General features: G+C 45.4%; 1 protein-coding gene across 3 annotated transcripts in view; it reads left to right on the top strand.

Moving 5' to 3' along the window:
• Positions 1 to 25,208, top strand: part of LOC147117821 (sodium-dependent neutral amino acid transporter B(0)AT3-like) — a 76,417-nt gene that overhangs the window by 11,259 nt on the left and 39,950 nt on the right. For 2 of the 3 annotated variants that reach the window (XM_085989170.1, XM_085989168.1), the window contains exons 2-5: positions 9,426 to 9,566; positions 13,956 to 14,093; positions 16,226 to 16,410; positions 18,906 to 19,016. In XM_085989170.1, coding sequence (XP_085845296.1) covers positions 13,967 to 14,093; positions 16,226 to 16,410; positions 18,906 to 19,016 — 423 coding nt within the window. In that variant the 5' untranslated portion in view covers positions 9,426 to 9,566; positions 13,956 to 13,966. The remainder of the gene's footprint in view (positions 1 to 9,425; positions 9,567 to 13,955; positions 14,094 to 16,225; positions 16,411 to 18,905; positions 19,017 to 25,208) is intronic. The other variant, XM_085989169.1, reaches the window with a different exon arrangement.

The following is a 25,208-nucleotide window of genomic DNA, read 5'->3' as shown; positions in this document are numbered from 1 at the left end:
AAACTGTTTCCATTAGCAGGAGGGTTGGCAACTAGAGGACATGGATTTAAGATATTTGGTGAAAAAATCAGAATCGAGATGAGGAGAACTTTTTTTACGCAGTGAGTTATGATCGGGAATGCACTGCCTGAAAGGGTGGTGGAAACTGATTCAATAGTCATTCAAACTTGAACAGGAAAAAATTGCAGGGCTATGGGGAAAGAGCAGGGGAGTGGGACTAATTAAATAGCTCTTTCAAAGAGCTGGCACAGGCACGATGGACCGAGTGGCCTCCTTCTGTGCTGTATGATTCTATAAAACATGAATTTAAAGTAGGTTTCTGTGACTTAAGTTCTCACTCTGAAGGAAGAGTTGCAAGTTTATGGTTTTGCCTTGGATACTCTCTCGGGGACACTGGTCCCATAAGCAGACTAAGCATCTTCTGTTCAGCAGTGTGCCAGTACTGCCCAATATCTAATGGGGCCATAGTGACAATAATGTATGCCCCTTGTAATCAGGAACTGGATATTTGTGTCTTCACACGTGTCTCCTTCAAACTCTTCAAAAGTAGACGAAAGAAACACTTGGTGAGAAGAGGTCAGACATGAGTCGTTAAAAAAAGACTTGCATTCATAAAGTGTCTTTCGTGACCTTCGGATGTCATAAGTGCTTTATGGCCACTTAAGTACTTTTGAATTGCAGTCAGTTAGAATGTGGCAGCCAATTTGTGCACAGCAAGCTTCCACAAATAGCAATCAGATAAATGACCAGATAATCTGTTTTGGTGATGTTTGAGGGATAAATATTGTTCAGGACACCGCCTCCTCCTCCTCCCCCCCCCCTCCCCCTGCTTTTCTTCAAATAGTGCAATGGGATCTTCAACATCCACCTGAGAAAGCAGATGGGACTTTGATTTAGCTTCTTATATGCAAGACAGCACCCCTGATAGCGCAGCTCTCCCTCAGTACTACACTGGAGTGTCAGCCTGGATCAAGTGCTCGAGTGTCTGGAGCGGGGTTAGAACCAGCAACCTTCTGGCTCAGAGGTGAAAGTGTTGCCCACTAAGCCACAGCTGACACTTTAGGGGAACGTATGCGTTAGAAGATGGTGAGGTGACTTGTGAGGTGACTCTTGACTTCAGCAGAGGAAGGATACAGGAAGGAGAATGTGGTATGCTGCATCGGAGTGTCCGTACCCTTCCGGTTATATTCAAATGAGGCTGCAAGTGGATTTCCACACCCCCGCCCCCACCATCTTTTAGGTGAAGCTTTCTTTCCTTCACTTTCCCTTCGACAGTCATGTTTAGCTTCTTTTGATTTTTTAAATATCACTGTTTCTGTCCAGCTCACATTTTTAAATTTAGCATTGCCGCAGTCACCAGTGTAAGTCAGCATCTCGGGTAGTTGCTACAAGTTTCAAGTCTTGCCTTCGATATTCTCTTGGGTACAACAGTGCTCATCACTCCCGTGAGTGGCCTGAACTTCATATGTTTCGAGGTAGGCTCGTACTGCCCAATATCTAACTTTAGGATGGTGTAACCCAGGGATGTATCCTCCTGTGGGGTGTGATCTGAGCTTGTTATTCGTGTCTTTCACACATGTGCTTCTTCAATCTCTTTTAAGGCAGACAGAGATAACGCTGGGTGAGACGAGGCCAGCTACAAATTGTTCAGCTGTTAGTTTGCAGCATGTGAACATAGAGAGTGATGTAAAAAGACTACTGAGCACTTGGTTTGAGTATAAAACAAGGCTTGAATCAACTGTTTCACAACCATGAGATTCTAGTTACATCACTAGTTCCTAGTTACAGAAACATCCTGAGCAAGCTGGGCCCACACCTGAGTATTTATACTCCTTGGACGGCGCCACCAGCTGGCCGCCCAGTGTTACTTCATGAGTCATGATAAGATTCATGACACAGAGCAGCAGTTATGTTTGGATTCACTTATTTCAACTTATCTTCATCATGTAATAATAAAATAATGAACAAGATACCCACATCAGTGGGTCCATTTGCAGGGCTTAAACAAAGTAACTTCTAATCAGTTTCCTTCATTCTAACATTCTCACAGCCTTTGCTGGGATTGATTATCTTCACAACATTCTGTTTTAAAAATCCTGACTGAGTGCCTGAGTTTCTGCATCTATTTTTTACATCCCTTTGTTCATAGCCAAAAGGGATTAGAAACTTCCCGACACAATGGTTGTGAGGTGTTTATCCATTACGAAAATAGGCTAAGAAATTGATTATTATTTACAGTGTAGAGGGAAACAACACAACTCTCAGCTCATTAGCATTTTAACCACCAGTCATCTCAGTGCCTGTTTTTAACTTGTGGAAATACACTTTGCAATTAAAAGCAACTATTTTTCCAAATCCTTTTGGTGGCAAAAATGGTTAAAATTTTTTTTTTTTTTTTTAAATTAAAACATAACGGCCGGAATTTTCTGTACCTGGGCAGGTTGGGTGCGGGCGGTCGCCGTGGCGGGTCGTGACCCCGTTCCTGATTCCATCTCGCACCTGAGATTGACTTTCCGTTAATGGCGCCTATTAAGGCAGCCCTGTGCGTTACCCGGCCCTATTAAATGGTGCAGGACTGATGATGTCATCGATGATGCATTTTCAGCCGGGATATTTAAAGGAGCCATGGCCACATTGCATTTGAAGGTTCATCTAGGAGTGTGCCGGCACTGCACTGGACCATTGGAGTGTTGGAAAGACTAGAAAACATGACTGGACCGAGACAGAGGGCTGCACCCAGGTTCTCGGATGACTCCCTCCATATGCTTGTGGAGGGAGTGGGAGCACGCAGGGAGGTCCTCTTCCCTTCTAATGGGTGGAAAATACCTCCCCGGCAGACCAAAGGAGCCTGGCTCCAAATTGCAGAGGAAGTCAACAGCCAGGATGTTGAGGAGGGCCTGGGTGCAGTGCCGCAAACGTTTCAATGATCTCATTAGATCAGGAAAGGTGAGTGCAATCCCACACTCAACTTCACCTGTGCCTTTCATCACATCCCCATCCCGCTGCCTTCCCAGCCCTGCTCCTGCATATCCTTACTCCCACTAACATACCTTGCATGTCCATCCATCCCTCTCTCTATATCTACATTATCACATCCCCATCTGACTAACCACCCCTCACACTCACCCTCATCCTAACGCCATAAGAACATAACATAACATAAGAACATGGGGCAGGAGTAGGCCAATCGGCCCCTCAAGCCTGCTCCACCATTCAATAAGATCATGGCTGATCTGATCCTAACCTCAAATCTACTATCACTCTCCATCCCACCCGAACCCATGTGATCTCCCGTGAGAGGCGAAAAAACAGATTAAAAAAAAAAAAACAATGGCCAATTTGGGAGAAAAAATCTGGGAAATTCCTCTCCGACCCATCTAGGCGATCAAAACTCGTCCAGGAGATCACTCTCTGTCCCTATATTTTCTACAGTACTTACCTTCTGTAAAGGCGATCTCCACCCCAGCCAGTAACAGGAATAAAACCATCTCCTGAAATCTAACACAGAATTAGAACACCAGAAGTAGGAGCAGAACCAGGCTACACGGCCCCTGGGCCCGCTCCGCTACCCACAGGGCCATGACCATTCCGAACCTAAACACATGTCCAATTTCCTGCCCACTCCCCGTAACCCTTAATTCCCTTTACTTCTAGGAAACTATCTATTTCTGTTTTAAATTTATTTAATGATGTAGCTTCCACAGCTTTCTGGGGCAGCAAATTCCACAAACCTACCACCCTCTGAGTGAAGAAGTTTCTCCTCATCTCAGTTTTGAAAGAGCAGCCCCTTATTCTAAGATTATGCCCCCTAGTTCTAGTTTCACCCATCATTGGGAACATCCTCACCGCATCCACCCGATCAAGCCCCTTCACAATCTTATGTTTCAATAAGATCGCCTCTCATTCTTCTGAACTCCAATGAGTAGAGTCCCAATCTACTCAACCTCTTCTCATATGTCCACCCCCTCATCCCCGGGATTAACCGAGTGAACCTTCTTTGTACTGACTCTAGAGCAAGTATGTCTTTTCTTAAGTATGGACACCAAAACTGTATGCAATATTCCAGGTGCGGTCTCACCAATACCTTGTACAACTGCAACAATACCTCCCTGTTTTTATATTCTATCCCCCTAGCAATAAAAGCCAACATTCCATTGGCATTCTTGATCACTTGCTGCACCTGCATACTAACTTTTTGAGTTTCATGCACCAGGACCCCCAGATCCCTTTGTACTACAGTACTTTCCAGTTTCTTGCCATTAAGATAATAACTTGCTCTATGATTTTTCCTGCCAAAGTGCATAACCTCACACTTTCCAGTATTGTATTCCATCTGCCAAATCTCTGCCCACTTACTTAGCCTGTTTATGTTCCTTTGCAGGTTTTTTATGTCCTCCTCACTCACTATTTTCCCTCCCATCTTTGTATCATCTGCAAACTTTGATATGTTACACTCGGTCCCCTCCTCCAAATCGTTAATATAGATTGTAAAGAGTTGGGGACCCAGCACTGACCCCTGCGGAACACCACTAGTTACTGATTGCCAGTCTGAGAATGAACCATTTATCCCAACTCTCTGCTTTCTGTTAGATAGCCAATCCTCCACCCACGCCAGAATATTACCCCCAATCCCGTGATTTTTTATCTTGAGCAATAATCTTTTGTGTGGCACCTTGTCAAATGCCTTTTGGAAGTCCAAATACACTACGTCCACTGGTTCCCCTTTATCCACCCTGTATGTTACTTCCTCAAAGAACTCGAGCAAATTTGTCAAACATGACTTCCCCTTCATGAAACCATGCTGAGTTTGTCCTATTAAATTATGTTTATCCAAATGTCCCGTTACTGTCTCCTTAATAATGGACTCTAAAATTTTACCAACCACCGATGTTAGGCTAACAGGTCTATAGTTTCCAGCCTTCTGCCTACTACCCTTTTTAAATAATGGTGTTACATTAGCAGTTTTCCAATCTGCCGGGACCTTTGCTGAGTCCAGGGAGTTTTGGAAAATTATTACCAATGCATCCACAATCCCTACCGCCACTTCCCTCCAGACCCTAGGATGTAAGCCATCGGGTCCAGGGGATTTATCTGCCTTGAGTCCCATTATTTTACCAAGTACCACTTCCTTTGTGATTTTAATCGTATTTAGCTCCTCCCCCCCCCCCCCCCCCCACCCCCCCCACCACTAGAGCCCCCTGTTTATCTAGTGTTGGGATATTCTTAGTGTCCTCTACCGTAAAGACTGATACAAAATATTTGTTCAGCGTTTTTGCCATCTCCATGTTTCCCAACATTAATTTCCCGGTCTCATCCTCTAAGGGACCAACATTTACTTTAGCCACCCTTTTTCTTTTTATATAACTATAGAAACTTTTGCTATCTGTTTTTTATTTTTTGCTAATTTACTTTTATAATTTATCTTCCCTTTCTTAATCAATTTTTTAGTTATTTTTTGCTGTCTTTTAAAGACTTCCCAATCTTCTATCCTCCCACTAGATTTGGCTACCTTATATGCCCTTGTTTTTAGTCGGATACTATCCTTAATTACTTTACTTAGCCACGGATGGCTATCTTTTCTTTTACACCCTTTTTTCCTCTGGAATATATTTTTTTGGAAGTTGTAAAATAACTCCTTAAATGTACACCACTGTTCATGTACCGTCTTGCCCTTTAATCTATTTTCCCAGTCCACTCTACTCAATTCCGCTCTCATACCTTCATAGTCTCCTTTATTCAAGCTTAGCACGCTTGTTTGAGATCCAACCTTCTCACCCTCTAATTGAATATGGAATTCAACCATGTTATGGTCACTCATTCCAAGGGGATCCTTTACTAGGACATTTTTAATTAATCCTGTCTCATTACACAGGACCAAATCTAAGGTTGCTTGCCCCCTTGTCGGTTTAGTTACATGCTGCTCAAGAAACCCATCCCTAATACACTCAATGAACTCATCCTCAAGGCTGCCCTGCCCAATTTGATTTGTCCAGTTAATATGATAGTTAAAATCCCCCATAATTATAGCTGTTCCCTTATTACAAGCCTCAACTATTTCCTGATTAATACTCCATCCAAAAGAGTTGCAACTGTTCGGAGGCCTATAGACTACGCCCACTAGTTTTTTTCCCCTTTATTATTCCTTATCTCCACCCAAACTGCTTCACTATCCTGCTCCTTTGACCCAATATCATTTCTCTGTATTATAGTGATTCCTTCCTTTTATTAACAGACCAACTAACAACACACAAGGAGGCCACTTGGCTTCAGCATCCCACTCCATCATAGTCATCCTCGAAAGATGTAACCCATCAATTCCTCACACTCATTCCATCTCTCTCTCAACCTTCTCTTTCCCTCCTTGCAGGAAAAGAGAGCGTACAAGGAGAGGGAGAGAACCAGAGTTGGCCCTTCATCATTGGCCACCTTAACATTAACAGAGGAGGTTGCCTTGGAAGTGTCTGGAGTCGCAGAGCAGTTGGAGGTGGGAGACGGAGAGAGGTGGACATCTCAGCAAAATGGTGACAGAATTACATCTCTTACAGCCACATGGCATACAGCAGTCATTCATATGGGGACTGATGTCATCAGCCAGTGAATGGTCATCATGTGCATAATGGTATCTGTACCCATTCTTCATATGACATATCTAACGCATCTCTTTACTCTCCCACAGGTCCACCAAGAGCCCCCCTCTGCTGTCCAGGAGGAAGATCAAGATGACTCCTCAGAGGAGCCTCCAGCCTCTGAAGGTGCACCATCACCAGACATAAGCGCACCCAGCACCAGCACAGATACGCAAACCTCTGTGCATCCCACGCAAGATACAGAAGTGTAATTGACATGAATCAGTCATTCATGAAAGAGAGACTTATGAAATAAAACAATAATACTGAGTGGCCTGCGGGTGGCGCTGTCCAGGGAGCGTATAAATACTCAGGCACGGGCCCAGCTTGCGCAGGACATTCTTAACAGGAACTAGTGAAGGACACAACTAGACCTCCATGTTGTAAAACAGTTGACTAAAGCTTTGTTTAACGCTTCCACCAAGTGCCTAGTAGTTTTCTTACATCAGTAATCACATGGTGTCTCACAACTCACAAGTGAGCAAGAGCAGATAGTGGAGACAGGGACAGCAGTGGAGACTCCTCACCAGAGGGCACAGGATGCTCCTAGCTCTGCTCAGCTGCATGCAGACGCTGAGCCTCGGGGGGCCATCCAGAAAGAGGGCAATCCTGGAGGTGCAGCAAGATGTGCAGGAGGTTTTGACAGGTTTTGCGAACGCAATGACTGCAAATGTGCAGAGAATGGAGGAGTCCATCGCCACATGAGCACCACCATGTCGCAGGCGATGGCGACTGTAGCCTCCTCAATGGATAGGATGGCCACCTACATGGAGCAGTAAATGCGCCACTCACAGGAGCACATGGTCTCTATGGAGAATAGATGACTATGGAGAATAGATGGCAGACAATCATAGACCTCCTCTCCAGGAGGGACGTCAACATAGACGTAGGTCCTCATGGCCCCACTGATGTGCAGCAATGAGCTCTCCAGCTCCTTGCTAGCAGGGAAGTGCAGGTGACCTATGAGAGGGGACATGGCAGTGGGGGCTCCTCTCAAAGTGCTTATACTTCTCCCCTGTTACCCACCTCAGTCAGAGCCCTAAATGGCTCCTCGGATCACGATGGCCGAGTCTGTCCCTGCACAGACACAGGAGGAGCAGACTTTGGCGGGATCATCACAGGCTCCAAAACCCAGAGGATGCCCGCCAAGAGTCTCTAAGCAGTCACAGCAGGGTAGCGAGCAGGCTGCCTCTATCTCTGCTGAAGCCACAGGGGTAGCACCTCATAGAAGCACGTGTTAGAGAAAGGTGAAACACAAGTAGATGCATAAGGGAAGCCACTTGGGTATTTTAATAAATGCTTGTGTAAAATTTCCATTACTGTGTTGTCACGCATAAAAACGATTTGTTTTCACCACTTGTGTGCAACTTTGGAAGTGGCTTAGTGAGTTGGAGTGATTGGTCAGACATAACGTTACCTCCAACAATAGTGGTTAGTGTGAAAGGAATGGCTTGGTCATTGTGGGGATGCTTTATGGTGTTACGGTGGGGTGGTGGGAACCTGGTGCAGCATGTGGCAGCCATACGGGTGTCCTGCATAAAGTTGAGTAAATTTGGCCATGATGAGGCCATCCCTGGCCTCCCAGGCAGCAATGTGCTTGGTTGCTGGTGGGATCTGGACTGCAGGTTCCTCCTGCTCCTTTTCCTCTGAAGAGGCTGTGTGCTCAGAGCCTCACTCCTCATACAGCGCTAATCCTCGCTGCTGCACTATGTTGTGCAGGGCGCAGCAGACCACATCGATTCTGGAGATCTTGGCTAGTGAGAACTGAAGGGCTCCTCCAGATCTGCTGCAGATCCCTGGAAGGAGCCTGAGGCGAAGAAGTTGCAGGCACTGGTGACTTTGACAGTCACTGGTAAGGCGTGCCCACCTGCTCCTCTGGGCTGCAGGTCTTGCTCCAGCATTGTGCAAATGTCTGTGACGAGCTGGCGCGATAGCCTGAGCCTCCTTTGGCACTGCTGCTCAGTCATGTTGAGGAAGCTCATCCTCTGCCTGTATACCCTGTGTTGGGGGTATCGCCTCCGGCACGGTGCAGCCCTGCGCTGATGCCCTCTGTCGTGTGGAGCATCAGGTGGTTGAGGAGAAGGTTGGTGGCGGTGCTGCTGGTGTGCCTGGAGCTGTTGGTGTTTGGCTTATCATGGTCTGAATCTGAGTACCAAGGTGAGAGAGTATAAACGGCACCCATTCTGATGTAATAGATGGCAGGTCAAGTAGAGATGACATAAGCAAGCTGCCAATGGTGTGAGAGGTTCTACCAATGAGGTGACACTGGATCCTGACTTTGCTGGATACACTTGCAACCTGTAGAAAGCTATATCTGTGCTGACAATGCAGTCAGCAACAGCATCTGCCTTAGGAAAGTGATCAGCTGTGAGGTGGGAGTTTTTGTTGTACTTTTCATGCTTTGCACAAATGAGCTGGAGCAATGGCCATTCAACTTCCACCTCAGGTTGACAGATGTGGTTCCTGAGCTGCGTGATTCCTGTACTCATCCAGGGAAATTTGAAAGGTAGGGTGAAAAAGACTGTAAGGGTCTGACAAGTACCTCATAATTACCTCTGCCGTTCTGATTGTTGACGGGCTGGCAAACGCGCCCGAGGGAAAGGCGCGTGGGGGCGGGATGAATGCAAGTTCCCGACCCGCTCCAAGGTTTGTCAAATTCCCGCACGGACCCCAGAAACTTCCAGCCAACAAGTTCAAAGAGGAGAAGGATTGCAGAGGGGGGAAAAAGGCACACCACTGTAAATAAATTTTAAAAACTTGCTGAAGATTTTCCTTTGCTCTTACTGTTTGTGACCACAGGAGCCTTTTTAATTCCTTACCTCATCGCACTGATCTTTGAGGGAATTCCACTGCTTCACCTTGAATTAGCAATCGGACAGCGTCTCCGGAAAGGCAGTATTGGTGTCTGGAATTCCATTTCCCCCTACCTGGGAGGAGTCGGTAAGGTCTTGTTTTTAATACTCTTTATAAAAAAAAATTTAAAAATTAAGTGCTGTTTTTATTTAGCAAATGGACATTTTTAATGTCCTAGAAATGATTTTATTTGTAATTCCCAATTCTTAAAGGTAAGATAACAATAAGAGTTTGTGTTGCAAAATATTTACAAGAGCCCGTTTTTATATGGCTTGGTTGCTGACATCAATAGAGTTATGGGGAGACCAAACGCAGATTGGGTGACCACAGTCCGTAAGGGTGACCCTGAGCTCCCGGTTGCTTGTCACTTTAATTCACCGCTCCATTCCCACTCGGACCTCACCGTCCTCAGCCTCTTGCACTGTTCCACGGAAGCTCAGCGTAAGCTCGAGGAACAGCACCTCATCTTTCGATTAGGCACTTTACAGCCCTCTGGACTCAACATAGAGTTCAACAATTTCAGATCATAACCTTGGCCCCTATCACATGTGTATATATATTTTTTTCCACACTTTTTTTTTAATTTTTTCTTCCCTCCCTTCAGCTGTCCTTCATTCTGCCAGCGCAATTCACACCCCATCTAGAGCCATCCTTTGTTCCTTAACCTGTCCCATTACCACCTCCTCTTGCCTTGAATGTCTCTTAATCTCTCCTGCTTTCTATCCTATCACTGACCTTCCCTTTTGTTCTTTCATCCCCTCCCCCTTTTCCCAGCCCCTACACTTGCTTTCCATTTCCTGCTTTTTTTCCAGTTCTGACGAAAGGTCTTCGACCTGAAACGTTAACTCTGTTTCTCTCTCCACCGATGCTGCCTGGCCTGCTGAGTTTTTCCAGCGTTTCCTGTTGTTATTTCGGATTTCCAGCATCCGCAGTATTTTGCTATTGTCAATAGAGTTATGCACCATTTAAGAAGCAATAGTTTAATTTCCAGATCAATATTATCAAGGGGCCAAACATACAAATTAATATAAATGTCTAACTGAATCATTTCACCTCTCAAACAAATATAAAGTAATAAGTAGTGACTGAGAGAAACCGTGTAACGCTGCCTCATGGAGCAGCTGTTACTGACACATTGTAGCACCATGGGAAACAACGGCCCAGCAATCGTTAGAACGGGGCATTGCGCGGCCAGCGCCGGGAATCGGATTTCTTCCTCACATAGACATAGAAGATAGGAGCAGGAGTAGGCCATTCGAGCCTGCTCCGCCATTCAACGAGATCATGGCTGATCATCCAAACCCTAGCACCCGGTCCCTACACCGACAGCCATCCCACCCAAGCCCTATCCCTGTAACCCCACGTATTTAATCCCCCCTAACACTAAGGGTCAATTTTTATCATGGCCAATCAACCTAACCCGCACATCTTTGGACTGTGGGAGGAAACCGGAGCACCCGGAGGAAACCCACGCAAACACGGGGAGAATGTGCAAACTCCACACAGACAGTCACCCGAGGCCGGATTTGAACCCGGGTCCCTGGCGCTGTGAGGCAACAGTGCTAACCACTGTGCTGCCCTTCCAGTCGTATTATTTTTGGACCACAAATTTCTGGCAGTGCGAATTGATAATGGCGCGGCAACGACAATGGGGCACGTGGGACCTCCTGAACGTTGGGTCCATTGGTCTGTCTCCCTAACCAATGAAATTTAAGGATAGAGAAAGAAACAGAGGGAAAAACAGAAGGAAATGGGGTGAATTATGAGAGGGGATCTTATTGAAACATAAAAGATTCTGAAGGGGCTTGACAGGGTAGATGCAGAGATGATGTTTCTCCTCGTGGGGGAATCTAGAACTAGGGGGCATAATTTCAGAATAAGGGGATGCCCATTTTAAAATGGAGATCAGGTGGAATTTCTTCTCGCAGAGGGTCGTGAATCTTTGAAATTCTCTTCCCCAGAGAGCTGTGGAGGCTGGGTCATGGAATATATTTAAGGTGGAGACTGAAAGATTTTGAACGATAAGGGAGTCAAGGGTTATGGGGAGCAGGCAGGGAAGTGGAGCTGAGGCCATGATCAGGTCAGCCATGATCTTATTGAATGGCGGAGCAGGCTCGAGGGGCCAAGTGGCCTACTCCTGCTCCTACGTCTTATGTTCTTATGAAATTGGATAAAGAGAAATAAAGAGGGATAAAGAAAGAATGGCATAAGAGAGAAAAAGGAGGCAGAAAGGAAAAGTGAGAAAAGAATGATAACTTTAAAAAAAAAATTTAAAACCCTAGGAACAATTTACTTACCCACAGGAGTGAGATTCCACGGTTGCAATTGTTCCCCTTCCGAGTCTCCACGGTTGAGTTTCATGTCAGGACCATAAATCATGTCATTTACAGGGTCCTTCCACTGTGAATTAGCAGCCCTAACTTTCCGCGATGAGATTCACTCGTATTTATGGCATGAATCCAGCAATTTCTTGACACTCATAGGGAGGTTGATGGCGTATCTCTTCCTCGCTGCAAATTGCTGCGTCTTTTTACGCACTAATAATGGCGGGTGCCGTGAACTCGCCGTTACTTTCCCAGCAATTTCTGGGCCATTATGTGGAAATGGAGGAAACGTTAAAATGACCATTGCGAGAGCGGCCGGAGGGTGATCGGCCTTTGATTCCTTTTCCTCTGTGGAATTGCTTGGCCTTTGCCTAATGTCACAGGTGAAGACTTCACCATGCAGGGAACTGTAGGTAAAAACCTGTGTTCTTTCACTCCGTGGCATCACATACACCGTGATGGTCTGGTCTGCTTTTCAAATTGACGCCACCCTTAACAAATATGGTTGCTGCTGCCCGCTGTCCATTTGGTTTAATTTTTGAACTCCATACGGTAGAGAGCCACAAAGAGAGAAGTTGGAGCGCCTGCACCAAGCCCATCTCTTGTTTGTCTCAAATCCAATGGGCCACTCTAGAATCATCAACATATCTCCATCTGCCACTCGTAAACATGCACATTTCTGAGTAACCTCTGTTTTCAATCTGTATCTGATTAGCTCAATTTCATAGCAATATTGGAAAATATTCTCCGTTGTAAAAATGAAAAGATTCCAATTTCAATACCTGTCAGTCTGAATCCTTGAAAATGTGACGTATCTTTTGAACCCAGTCCAAACACACATTTATCTGGTGTACACTTGTGTGAATGGGCCTTTTACAGCAGTAATGAGGAGGGTAAGTAGATGCTTGTTGGCCATTAGTTGATATATTCTACACGCCAAGCAGCCATTAAAGTGAGGTGAAAGCCCATGGGGGGGGAAAAATTCAGTATCGCCCCATTTGGGGCACCATTATCGGCCATGTGCAAAGTTTAGCGCCTGGCACTAATTATCGCCTCCAACGGCAAACTTGGCTTTTATTGCCCCTGGAGGTGATTTGGAGAGCTAAATCAGGCACTTCACACCTGTCTTAAGGCACAAAGGCCGAGGAGCGAGGTGCTACCTCAGAGCGCTGGCGAAGCTCATGTGATGTCAGTCAGCAATGGAACACAGACACACTGACGCCGGCCAGTTCTTAAAGGGGAGTTCTGATGAAAGGTCATCGACCTGAAACGTTAACTCTGTTTCTCTCTTCACAGATGCTGCTTGACCTGCTGAGTTTCTCCAGCATTTTCTGTTTTTATCTCAAAGGGGAGGGTTGATTTTGCTCTCCATCCACATCCTGCTCATTGCAGCCTTGAATCTCGGCCTGGAGAGACCTGTACATCAAATCTGCTGGAAAGAACAATGGAGAGGCCCAGGGAAAGAGCTCAGAGTGCAGCCCCCATAGTCTCTTCTAAATCGATACAAGGGCAAATCAAAATGAACCTGCAAAGTGCTGCTCAGTACCCAAAACTCCTTCACACAGCGTTGAATCGCTCCAGAAATCTCAATCTCTCTCTCAGAATGCTTGGTGCAAAAATGTCACCAACAAAAAAAGGCAGGAAGCGGTTGCCTTTAAATAGCGCTCCCCCAGTCCCTTCCTGACTGCAAAACGCTCCCTTCAACCTGTCGTTGCTAGCGGCAGGCGGAAAGGCAGGGGGCGCCACTCAATATCCGGTCCGGGGCGTTGCGCACTCGACTGACGTCACGATCTGCCGGCGCAGGAGATCGTGGCGGTAGTGTTTAGCGCCGCCGCAAAATGTCTAGTTAATTTCGCAAGCGGCGCAAACATCGCTGCCCACGGGCGCTAGTTCCTCCACGCCCCATTACCGCCCTCTTAAGGCGCTAACGGGAGGCGCAAACCAACTGAATTTTTCCCATGTTTCTAAAACTATGCTTATCTGCTAACGTTAAGAGAAATTAATCTTCCAGTATGCTTATGCTTGTACTTCTAAACTCCAATTCCAGCATAAAACGTTCAGCTGCTAACTTAATTCATTATTTCTAGTGCCAATCATTTACGAAGCTCTTGCAATTCTTTTGATGAATTTTCTTCAATTTATTATGTTACAGGCATTGCCTCCATGCTGACCTCCTTCCTGGTGGGGTTGTACTATAACAACATCCTTGCATGGACACTCTGGTACTTTTTTCATTCATTCGAGGAACCGCTACCATGGAAAAATTGTCCTTTAAACAACAATAAAACAGGTTAAAAATATAGAAACGTTTAATCAATCATCCAGTGACGAGACGTGTAGATGTTTTCTATCTGTGTCTGTTATGGTGAGGGACATCTTTGCTGGGCAATGGAACTTTTTTTTGCACTCACTATCAAGCTTGATCATTACTAGATCAAGTAGAACATGAACGCATGGGGGCTGAATTTTCATGTGTCCAGTTCCAAGGGTTACATTATGAGGACAGGCTGCATAAACTTATTTTGTATTCCCTTCAGTTGAGAAGGTTGAGGAAGGATCTGATCGAGGTCTTTCAAATGAAAAAGGGATTTGATAGGGTGGATCGAGAGAATCTATTTCCTCTCGTGGGGGAGAATGCAGAACAAGGAGGCGTAATCTTGAAATTAGAGCTCGACCATTCAAGAGTGAAAGCAGGAATCACCTTTTCACACAAAGGATAGTGGAAATCGGAAACTCTCTTCTCCAAAAATGTTGGACGCTGGGTCAATTGAAATTTTCAGGACGGAGATTCTTAGATTTTTGTTAGGTGAGAATATCAAGGGACATGGATCAAAGGCGGGTAGATGGAGTTGAGATACAGATCAGCCGTGCGATAATTGAATGGCGGAGCAGGCTGGAGGGGCTGAATGGCCGACTCCTGCTCCTGTGTTCCAGCGGGCAGGAGGTGGGCGTTGTGAGCCTGCCGCCTGCTCAATGGAATTGGTGTCGGGTCCGAACCATTTCAATGTTGGGCCTCATTTGGCCTCGCAGCTCAGCAATCGTGGTTGGGGGGAGTCCGGAGATCCGCTAGCACTTCTGCGGAGCCAAGCCGGAATTGAAGCTTTAAGTGGCGTTGAGGGACAGGCAGTTTGTGGGAAGATTGTTAGCGGCCTACAGCGATCCCTTCAAGGGCTATTGGTGAGACACCTCTATGCCAAGTACCAATGGGGGGAACATGCACAGTCCACGCTCTGCCCTATGATACCTAGAAATTGCAACAAATTGTCCATCATAGGCCCCCGATTTGCATACCTTAATAAGGCACTCCAGGCGCCCATTTCCAGGACTAGATGGACATGGTGGCGGGCGGATCAGTGACAAGTAGCTACTGCCCCATTCCTGCCCAAAATCTGGGATAGAAATCGGCTCCATGCACCGTAAAACTCCCATTGCTCAAACCAAACAGTGGTCTAGAAGTTCTGAAGAAGGGTCCCAGACCTGAAACATTAACTCTCTTTCTCTCTCCACGGATGCTGCCTGGCCTGCTGAGTATTTCCAGCATTTTCTGTTGTTCTCACAGAATTTAACATGTTTAAACAGGAGAAAGAAGGGACCTGATCAAGGTATCTAAAATGATAAATGGCACATGTAATATAGATTTAAGTGGATTATTTAATTCGGTATGTGTTTGCAAAACTGGAGGATAAGTACAAATCTGGCAAGCTTTCAGTGAAACTGGCCATTAGAAGATTTTTCCCACAGAGTATGGATAATGTCCAAAGACTCCACAATAAATGGTTAATATTGTGAGTACCTTCTTTGAAAAAGAGCTGGATATATATCAGGTTACAACAAGAAGCCTGGTGACATAAGGATCAAGTTAGAAATGGCTGATGAATTGCTCTGTGAAACGAAATAGTTCCTTGCGCTTGGAACCAATAAAAATGTTATCCATGGTACGAGTTGAATGGCGTGGTTGAAGGGTTGGATTAATAGATGGGCTTCCTTGTTTACTTGATGGTGTTGGGGAGTTTGGCAGAGGTTTTTTTGTCTTGCAGGTCTGCTGATCATTTCACTCATGGGTTTGAGTGGGCTGGGTAGATGTCACAATCGGGCAAACTGGTACAGATGGTCTATGAAGGGAATGGGCTTGACAGCGGGAACAGTCTTGTTCCATACCTACCCTCTTATGTAATTCAATTTTATGTTTCACTGGTTTGCTTGGCTTACTGAATTCACTTGCATAGTCAGGTTTGAGTGGCAGGATTATTCACACCAGTGAAATTCAAAACACCTACCTTCTCTCCGTTGCTGGTTCATCACTTCTAGTGACTCTGTGCATTAATGTGAATTTTTCACCAGATCTAACCTCACTCATTAAGCAATGTTTTTGACACCTTGACTTTGGGAAATTCTGCTCACCTTGTTTCATGCCTTTTGTAGGGTTTATTGAAGAGTGTGAGCAGAGCACTCCAGTGGATTACTTCTGGTACAGAAAAACCTTGAATATCAGTCCTGATATTACCATAAATGGGGATGGCCTGCAATGGTGGCTGGTTATGTGCCTCGTTGTCGCTTGGTTGGTTGTGTACATTTGCGTTATAAGAGGAATTGAAAGCTTGGGAAAGGTGAGTTTAAAAAAATTAAAAAAAAAATTTAAAAAAAAAATGCATTGCATTTTAGGTTTAATAGTAATCTAAGGATACTTGGTAAGGATATTTACAGTTTATATCTCAGTCAGTAACTGCGTCTCAGATGAAGGTCAGTCCCAGCTATTTCTAAACCTACTTATCTGCACATTGATCTCAACCTTGGCCATATGAATTGTCCTACAGCTTATCCTACATCCTAAAAATGTTAGTGGGTAGCACTCTCACCTGAGTCAGGAGCTTGTGGGTTCACAGTCCCACTCCAGAGACTTGAGCACATAATCTAGGCTGACTCTCCCGGTGCAGTACTGAGGGAGTGCTGTGCTGTCGGAGGTGCCATCTTTTGGATGACCCGTTTAAACCGAGGCCCCGTCTGCTCTCTCGGGTGAATGTAAAAAATCCCATGGCACTACTTCAAAAAAGAGCAAGGGAGATCTCCCCAGTGTCCTAACCAATATTCATCCCTCAACCAACATTACTAAAACAGATTATCTGGTCATTATCACATTGCTGTTTGCGCAAATTGGCTGCCACATTGCTTAAGACAACAGTGACTTCAGAAGTATTCATTGGCTGTAAGGCGCTGTAGAACGTCCCGAGTTGTGAAAGGTGATAGTATGTATGTATGTATGTATGTATGTTTTTCCTTGGTGGTAGCAGCTGTTTCTTTCCGTTTTGTTTTTTTCCCATTGGCAGGCTTTTATTCCTACAATAGAAATACGAGGCACTGAATAGGATCCCCGCCAATCCCAGAGCATCAGTTCCACACTGGGATAAACCTCAGAGGTCCACAGGAAGATTTCTATAAAACTAAAAGCCAACTTTTTACTCTGGAATAAAAAGCTAGTACAGTAAACTCTTGTTTAAATGGCACTTAATCATCTGGAATTCTTTAATAACCAGCTAAATTCAGGAGTAGGTTTTGAGGCTTCCACCCCAGAAGGAATGGTGGGGAATGACTTACCACTTGTTCCCACCATCGCTGTGGGCGCTGCAATCTTCCCTGCACAGTATCAGCTGGCTGTCCAGCCAAAGAGGAACCCAAAGGGAAGTTTGACTATATTTGTGGGGCCAGAATAAGCAGGTTCTGCTCCTTCGGCTTTTACAAAACCAGCTTGGGCCATTGTCACTCCATGTCCCATCACCCCTCCTGAGTTCGGAACACCCCCACAGAATTACCACCTTCTGGTCTGAGGTTGGCCGATATATAAATTGCCTCAGTAGGTATACCTCCGTTATCCGGAATTTTTAATCAACCAGTCCCATCCCGGTCCCGTAGGTGTCAGATATGAAAGAGTTTACTGTATCAGTAATGAAACTACCGGATTGTCGTAAACCCATCTAATGCCCTTTAGGGAAGGAAATCTGCCGTCCTTACCTGGTCTGGCCGATATGTGACTCCAGACCCACAGCAATGTGGTTGACTCTTAACTGCCCCTCTGAAATGGCCAAGCGAGCCACTCAGTTGTCAAGAAGGCGGCTCACCACCACCTTCTCAAGGGCAATTAGGGATGCGCAATAAATGCTGGCCTTGCCAGCGAAGCCCACATCTCATGAACGAATAAAAAAAAGACCTGGAAGGACTCTTAGCGGCCAGCCTCCACAACGGTGCTTGTAAGCCCCTCCGGTGGGGTCCAGGTCAGTACTGGACCCTTAAAGAGGCACCAGTTTAAAAAATAAATAAATAAATAAATAAATAAATAAATAATCTCGTGGATCAGCTCCTTTGTTTGGGGGGCCATCAGGGTAGGATTGGGAGAAGGGCCAGGGTAACCTCCTCCAGAAGGTTCTATTAGCAAGGGACAGGTGGGTGCCAGAGATGCACCCAAAGTAACACTTGCACCTGCCTGCCCCATTCTAGATGCAGGAAACTCTCGTTTAACCGGCACCTAAAATATCCAGAATTCTCTAATAACCAGCAAAATGCATATTCCGAAAACAACACCTCGATAACCGGAAATGTTGCCGAGTTAGTCCGTGGGGGCTAGTGGAAGCCGTCAAACGGCCTGCAGAGTGCGCAGCATCCCTCCCCTTTAACGGAAGGGGAGGGGCGATGAAACGCGTCAGTGCTATGTGGAGCGGCTGCGTAGTGCTCCGGCGTTACCGCGCTTTGTGCTCCAGACACCGCCCTGAGAGGAAGTGGACCGCCTGAGATAGCGCTCCGCTTCCTCGCCAGGGCGGTAAGCCCAATTTAGCCTCCAGGGCAGTACTCCCGCACCGGGTGCTAACTGGCTGGCGCTAATTCGGTTATCCAGAATTTTTAATCAACCAGCACCATCCCGGTCCCGTCAGTGCCGGATACGAAAGAGTTTCCTGTATGTGCCCACCCTCTGACCTCAAAATGTCAATGTTGTCAGTCCTGAAGAGCACGACGCCAGCATAAACTCCCAGGATCAATAATCAAGCAATTTGAGGACTCAAGTGTTGAGAAAGCTTTATCAACCATTTAAAATCTTACTTATTGTACATTGCAGGCCGTCTACTTCACTGCAACATTCCCTTACCTTGTACTGCTCATTCTCCTTGTTCGAGGATTAATGCTGCCTGGGGCCATTGATGGTTTGACCTATTTAATTACTCCAGACGTAAGTACATGTAATTGTATATCAATAATGAGTGTCAGGACTGTCTCTAGATATATCAATGATATATTACATTCTGTGTCAATTAGGGTGCAGTAATCTTAGCTTGTGGGGACAGATGACATTGCAAAACTTCCCATGTGGGCAACCATAGACTCAAACATGTTTCCTGTACCAATATGCTGCCTTATTTTGCTGCTACATTTTATGTTAAATACATTTTTTACTTTACTGGGTTTACTTAAAAAAAAAAAAATTAAAAAAAATAATCATAATTTTGCTGGTATACTTGCTTGTGTAGCAGCAGAGCAGGACACAATCGAGTTCAATGATCTGGTTACACCTGAGCTGTTGCTAAGCCCCTTCTTACACTCCAAGTGGCCCCTTGAGCTGCACAAAATGCTAATGTTTCACACAGGTCTGCGGCACATTCACAGTGACTTTAAGCTCTCACCAGGTACCCATGCTGCATTAAATGTATTAACTGATAGGGTTTATTTGTACTTCAGAATGTAGGAATGAGAAAGGGCCATTCCCCCATCCAGCTCTCTTTCATGTAAGCTCCATTTCAGCACCTTTCTAAAACAATTTCCCTACCATAAATCTATACCTCTTCAAGCAGGCAGTGGTCCAGTTTCTCTCTGAATGCTTCAACCGAACCAATACTTGCTACCCTGAGCAACAGCCTATTCCAAGTATGAAGGAGTTTCTGCTTGAACTGAGCTGAGCTCATGGCTCTTTTAGTTCAGAGCCTTGTTCTGGTTTCTACTTTTCAACATATTTTGCAACAAAAATAATATTAATGCAGAGAGGAAAAAAGGTAGTTTAGAATATGAAAAATGTTTGAAAATGCAGAAGAAACATGCAGTTGCGTAGCCGTTGCTAAACTTAATTGGAAATATAATTTGATAGTATACTAGTTTAAAATAACGCAATTAATTTAATTTACACACATTATCAGATGGATTTTCAGAAGGGCTTCGATAAGTTGCCACATAAGAGACACATGCACTACCTAACAGCACTGGGAGCACCTTCACCACACGGACTTTAGCGGCTCAAGAAGGCGGCTCGCCACCACCTTCTCAAGGGCAATTAGGGATGGGCAATAAATGCTGGCCTTGCCAGCGACACCCACATCCCATTAAAGAAAAAACGAATTTAAAAAAAAGATAAATAACAGAGAAACGGAGTGACAGCTGCCAACGACCGGAAGCTATGCAGAAGCGTACTGCGCATTAATCTGGAACCGGAAGCATGATGTTTCTGTTTATTTTTCAAGGATACCCGCGCCCTCCCCAGCATTTTTTACATGAGCCCCTGAGTCACAAAGCGAACAACCAAAAAAAAAACACCACCTAGACTGCGCATGCGCAACTACTTCAACTTCGTTGGCAGCAGTCGCATCCAAACAGGAAATAGAGGGCAGGAGTTAAGGGCAGTTTCTCAGGCTGGCAGACAGGGATCTGTGCTGGGACCACTGTTGTTCACCATGTACAGAAATGATTTTGGACTCTGAAATTGGGCAGCACGGTGGCATAGTGGTTAGCACTGTTGTCTCACAGCGCCAGGGACCCGGGTTCGAATCTGGCCTCGGGTGACTGTCTGTGTGGAGTTTGCACATTCTCCCCGTGTTTGCGTGGGTTTCCTCCGGGTGCTCCGGTTTCCTCCCACAGTCCAAAGATGTGCAGGTTAGGTTGATTGGCTATGATAAATTGACCCTTAGTGTTAGGGGGATTAAATACGTGGGGTTACGGGGATAGGGTGGGATATGTGTTGGTGCAGGGGTTACAGGGATCGGGTGGGATATGTGTCGGTGCAGGCTCGATGGGCCGAAATGGCCTCTATCTGCACTGTGGGGTTTCTGTGATTCTGTGATCTGGTGTTGAAATTTACAGATGGTACCAAATTGGGAGGTACAGCTAATAATGTGGAGGACCGCACCACAATACAGGAAGATATGAACAGGCTTGCAGAGTGGGCAGATGATTGGCAAATTAAATTCATTATAATGAAGTGTGAGGTGGTTGATTTTGGTAGGAGGAATAAAGAGGCCGCTTACTTACTTGGAAGCTAAGACACTAAATGGGATAGAGCAGCAAAGCGATCAGGGAATACAGATACATAATTTGCAAAATGTAGCAACACAAGTTGATAAATCCAATAAAGAGTGCTTAATTTCTAGAGGAATAGAATTCAAAAGCAGGGAGGTAATGTTAAACATAGAAGATAGGAGCAGGAGTAGGCCATTCGGCCCCTCGAGCCTGTTCCGCCATTTAATGAGATCATGGTTGATCATCCAAATTCAGTACCCTGTCCCTGCTTTCTCCCCATATCCCTTGATCCCTTTAGCCTTAAGAAATATATCCAACTCTTTCTTGAATATATTTAATGAATTGGCCTCAACGGCCTTCTGTGGTAGAGAATTTCACAGGTTCACCACTCTCTGGGTGAAGAAATTCCTCCTCATCTCGGTCCTAAATAGCTTACCTCTTATCCTTAGACTGTGACTCCTGGTTCTGGACTCCCCTGCCATCGGGAACATCCTTCCTGCATCTGGTATGTCTACTCCTGTTAGAATTTTATAAGTTACAATGAGATTCCCTCTCATTCTTCTAAACTCTCTAGCAAATACAAGCCCAAGCAACCCAATCGCTCTTCATACGTCATTCCTGTCATCCCAGGTCTGGTGAATCTTTGCTGCACTCCCTCCATGTCAAGAACATCCTTCCTCAGATAAGGTGACCAAAACTGCACACAATACTCAAGATGTGGTCTCACCAAGGCCCTGTACAACTGCAGCAAGACATCCTTGCTCCTGTACTCGAATCCTCTCACTATGAAGGCCAACATACCATTTGCCTTCTTAACCGCCTGCTGCACCTGCATGCTTACCTTCAGCGACTGGTGCACAAGGACACCCAGGTCTCGTTGCACTTCCCCTTTTCCCAATCTATTGCTGTTCAGATAATAATCTGCCTTTTTTTTGCCACCAAAGTGGATAACCTCGCATTTATCCACATTGGGCAGATGCAGTATAATCACCCAACCTGTCCAAATCATACTGGAGTTTCTCTGCATCCTCCTCACAGCACACACGCCCACCCAGCTTTGTGTCATCTGCAAACTTGGAGGTGTTACATCTAGTTCCCTCGTCTAGATCATTAATATATATTGTGAATAACTGGGGTCCTAGCACCGATCCCTGCAGTACCCCACTAGTCACTGCCTGCCACTTGGAAAAAGAGCCGTTTATTCCAACTCTTGGCTTCCTATCTGCCAACCAGTTCTCTATCCAAGTCAGTACCTTACCCCCAATCCCATGTGCTTTAACTTTGCACGCTAATCTCTTATGCGGGACCACATCGAAAGCCTTCTGAAAGTCCAAATACACCACATCCACTGGTTCTCCCTTATCTATTCTACCAGTTACATCCTCAAAAAATTCCAGTAGATTAGTCAAGCATGATTTACCAAATCCATGTTGACTTTGTCCGATCCTGTCACTGTTTTCCAAGTGCTCTGCTATTATATCTTTTATAATGGACTCTAGCATTTTCCCCACTACCGATGTCAGGCTTACCGGTCTATAATTCCCTGTTTTCTCTCTACCACCTTTTTTTGAATAGTGGAGTTACATTTAGCTACCCTCCAATCCATGGGAACTGTTCCAGAGTCCATAGATTTTTGGAAGATGACCAGCAATGCATCTACTATTTCTAGGGCCACTTCCTTAAGTACCCTAGGATGTAGATTATCAGGCCCTGGGGATTTATCGGCCTTCAATCCCGTCAATTTCCCTAACACCATTAAATTTATATAGAATCCAGAAAGCAGACAGCATTGATGCATTTAAGGGGAGGCTTGATGTAATGTAAGAACATAAGAAATAGGAGCAGGAGTTTGGCCTTTCGAGCCTGCTCCGCCATTCAGTAAGATCATGGCTGATCTTCTACCTCATCTCCACTTTCCTTCACTATTCCCATATCCCTTGATTCCCTTAATATTCAAAAATCTATCGATCTCTGTCTTGAATATACTTAACGACTGAGCCTCCACAGCCCTCAGGGTAGAGAATTCCAAAGATTCACCACCCTCTGAGTGAAAAAATTTCTCCTCATCTCAGTCCTAAATGGCCGACCCCTTTATTCTGAGACTGTGACCCCTGGTTCTAGACTCCCCAGCCAGGGGAAACATCCTCCCAGCATCTATCCTGTCAACCCCTGTAAGAATTTTGTATGTTTCAATGAGATCACCTCTCATTCTTCTAAACTCTAGAGAAAATATAGGCCTAGTCTACTCAATCTCTCCTTATATATACCTGAGGGAGAAGGGAATAGAGGGATGCGAGGTAGGGTTGGAAGAGGTAATTCGAGTAGAAGTATAAACACCGGCATAGATTAGTTTGGCCAAATGGCCTGTTTCTGTGCTGTAAATTCTATGTAATGACAAACATTGATCATTCTGTCATATGCAATATAACATTGGCAACATCTAACATGAAACAGTTCATTTGTATTAACTGAGCTTAATGCAATATTATTAGTGAGACCTTACGCAAAAGGAGATACTAACTTGATGTAAGCCAATGGTAGAGCAGCAAGGATAGGCACTTGAATTCTTAAAGTAAGCCCAAAGACTACAGAGGAATCTCCAGATTCAGGAGCGGCTCTTCGGATGATTCTTTGATATATCAGGTGCTGCAGGCTGCGGAGTAGTCAGAAAGCTGGATTCTGCTCTTGTAGGAATATATAGGACAGCTTGTGGTTTTATCGGAGATCACAGAGCATTGTAAAACTCAGGAAAAACCCACTTCTATTGCGTTCATCAATTTTTTTGAGACTTTCAATCTTGCATCCTCTGCAAACTTGAGCTCATCCAAAACGCGGCTGCCCGTGTCCTAACTCGCACCAAGTCCTGTTCACCCATCACCCCTGTGCTCGCTGGCCTACATTGGCTCCTGGTCTGGCAACACCACCATTTTAAAATCTCATCCTTAATCCCTCCCATGGCCTCACCCCTCCCTATCTCTCTAACCTCCTCCAGCCCTACAACTCCCCGAGATCTCTGCGCTCCTCTAATTCTGGCCTCTTGCACTGCCCCTGATTTCCATCACTCTCTACCATTGGCGGCCATGCCTTCAGCTGCCAAGGCCCTATGCTCTGGAATTCCCTCCCTAAACCTCTCTAGCTCTCTCTCCTCCTTTAAGACGCTCCTTAAAACCTAGCTCTTTGACCAAACTTTTAGTCACCTAATATTTCCTTATGTGGCTCGGTGTCAAATTTTGTTTGATAACGCTCGTGTGAAGCGGCTTGAGACATATTTTATGTTAAAGGTGCTATATAAATGCAAATTGTTATTGTTGAGTGCCTGTTGTGGCCCATATGAAGAAGTTGGGAAGCTATGGGAATATTTTGCCAATTCTTGGATTTTATCTGGGAGATGTACTCCAGCTCCAGGATCTGTGTAAGGGTTAGATAAGAGACTCGCTGATTCCACCTCTCGAAAGAGGAGAGGGGCAAGGTTGTTCATGGTCACCCAACCTATTTGATGTACTTATCAATTATGTGTTAGATGGCTTAATAAGGGATGGACTTGGAATGTCTGTTCCCAACATTTCTGAAAGAATTCTATTGAGTCCTGCTCTGCCACTATGGAAGCAGTTCACATTTTATTGTTGGCGGACTCACAATTGGGTGCTTTCAGTGGAGGGCCTTGTGAGCAGGGACCGCCGGTATGAGAATCAAGTTACACTGCTGTAGCCCTACCTCTGACCTATGCTCCCTCTGACTGTGGATCCCATAGGGAGTGCAGGATTGGGGAATTACTCCCCTACTGAACTCTACTCACCATTTTGAACAACAGGCGGACCAGTGGGATTTGATGGTGAGTGTCCCCAAATGCAATATTATGGCTTTACAAGAAGGGATCTTGAAGGTATTGAATGAAAGACACAGTAGGCATATTTTCTAATTCTTGATTTATTCCAATTTCACGCCAGCAGTCATCATTCTGGGTGCCCAGTTAACCTGCAATCCCAGCCATTATAACTGAACATGGGCTGAGAAGAGAGCAGGACCTGCCTGGTGCATTTCGCCACTGGACTCGGGAAGGAGCGGGTAGGGAAAATGGTTGGGAAGGGGAGATGGATGGCATGAGGGCAGAATGAAGGAATGACAGTAGGCAGGGGTAGAG

The sequence above is a fragment of the Somniosus microcephalus genome, chromosome 5, assembly GCF_052327205.1.
Source record: "Somniosus microcephalus isolate GS21.2 chromosome 5, FLI_Smic_1.0, whole genome shotgun sequence".
NCBI classification, from domain to species: domain Eukaryota; kingdom Metazoa; phylum Chordata; class Chondrichthyes; order Squaliformes; family Somniosidae; genus Somniosus; species Somniosus microcephalus.
This window is presented reverse-complemented; position numbering and strand designations above follow the sequence as displayed.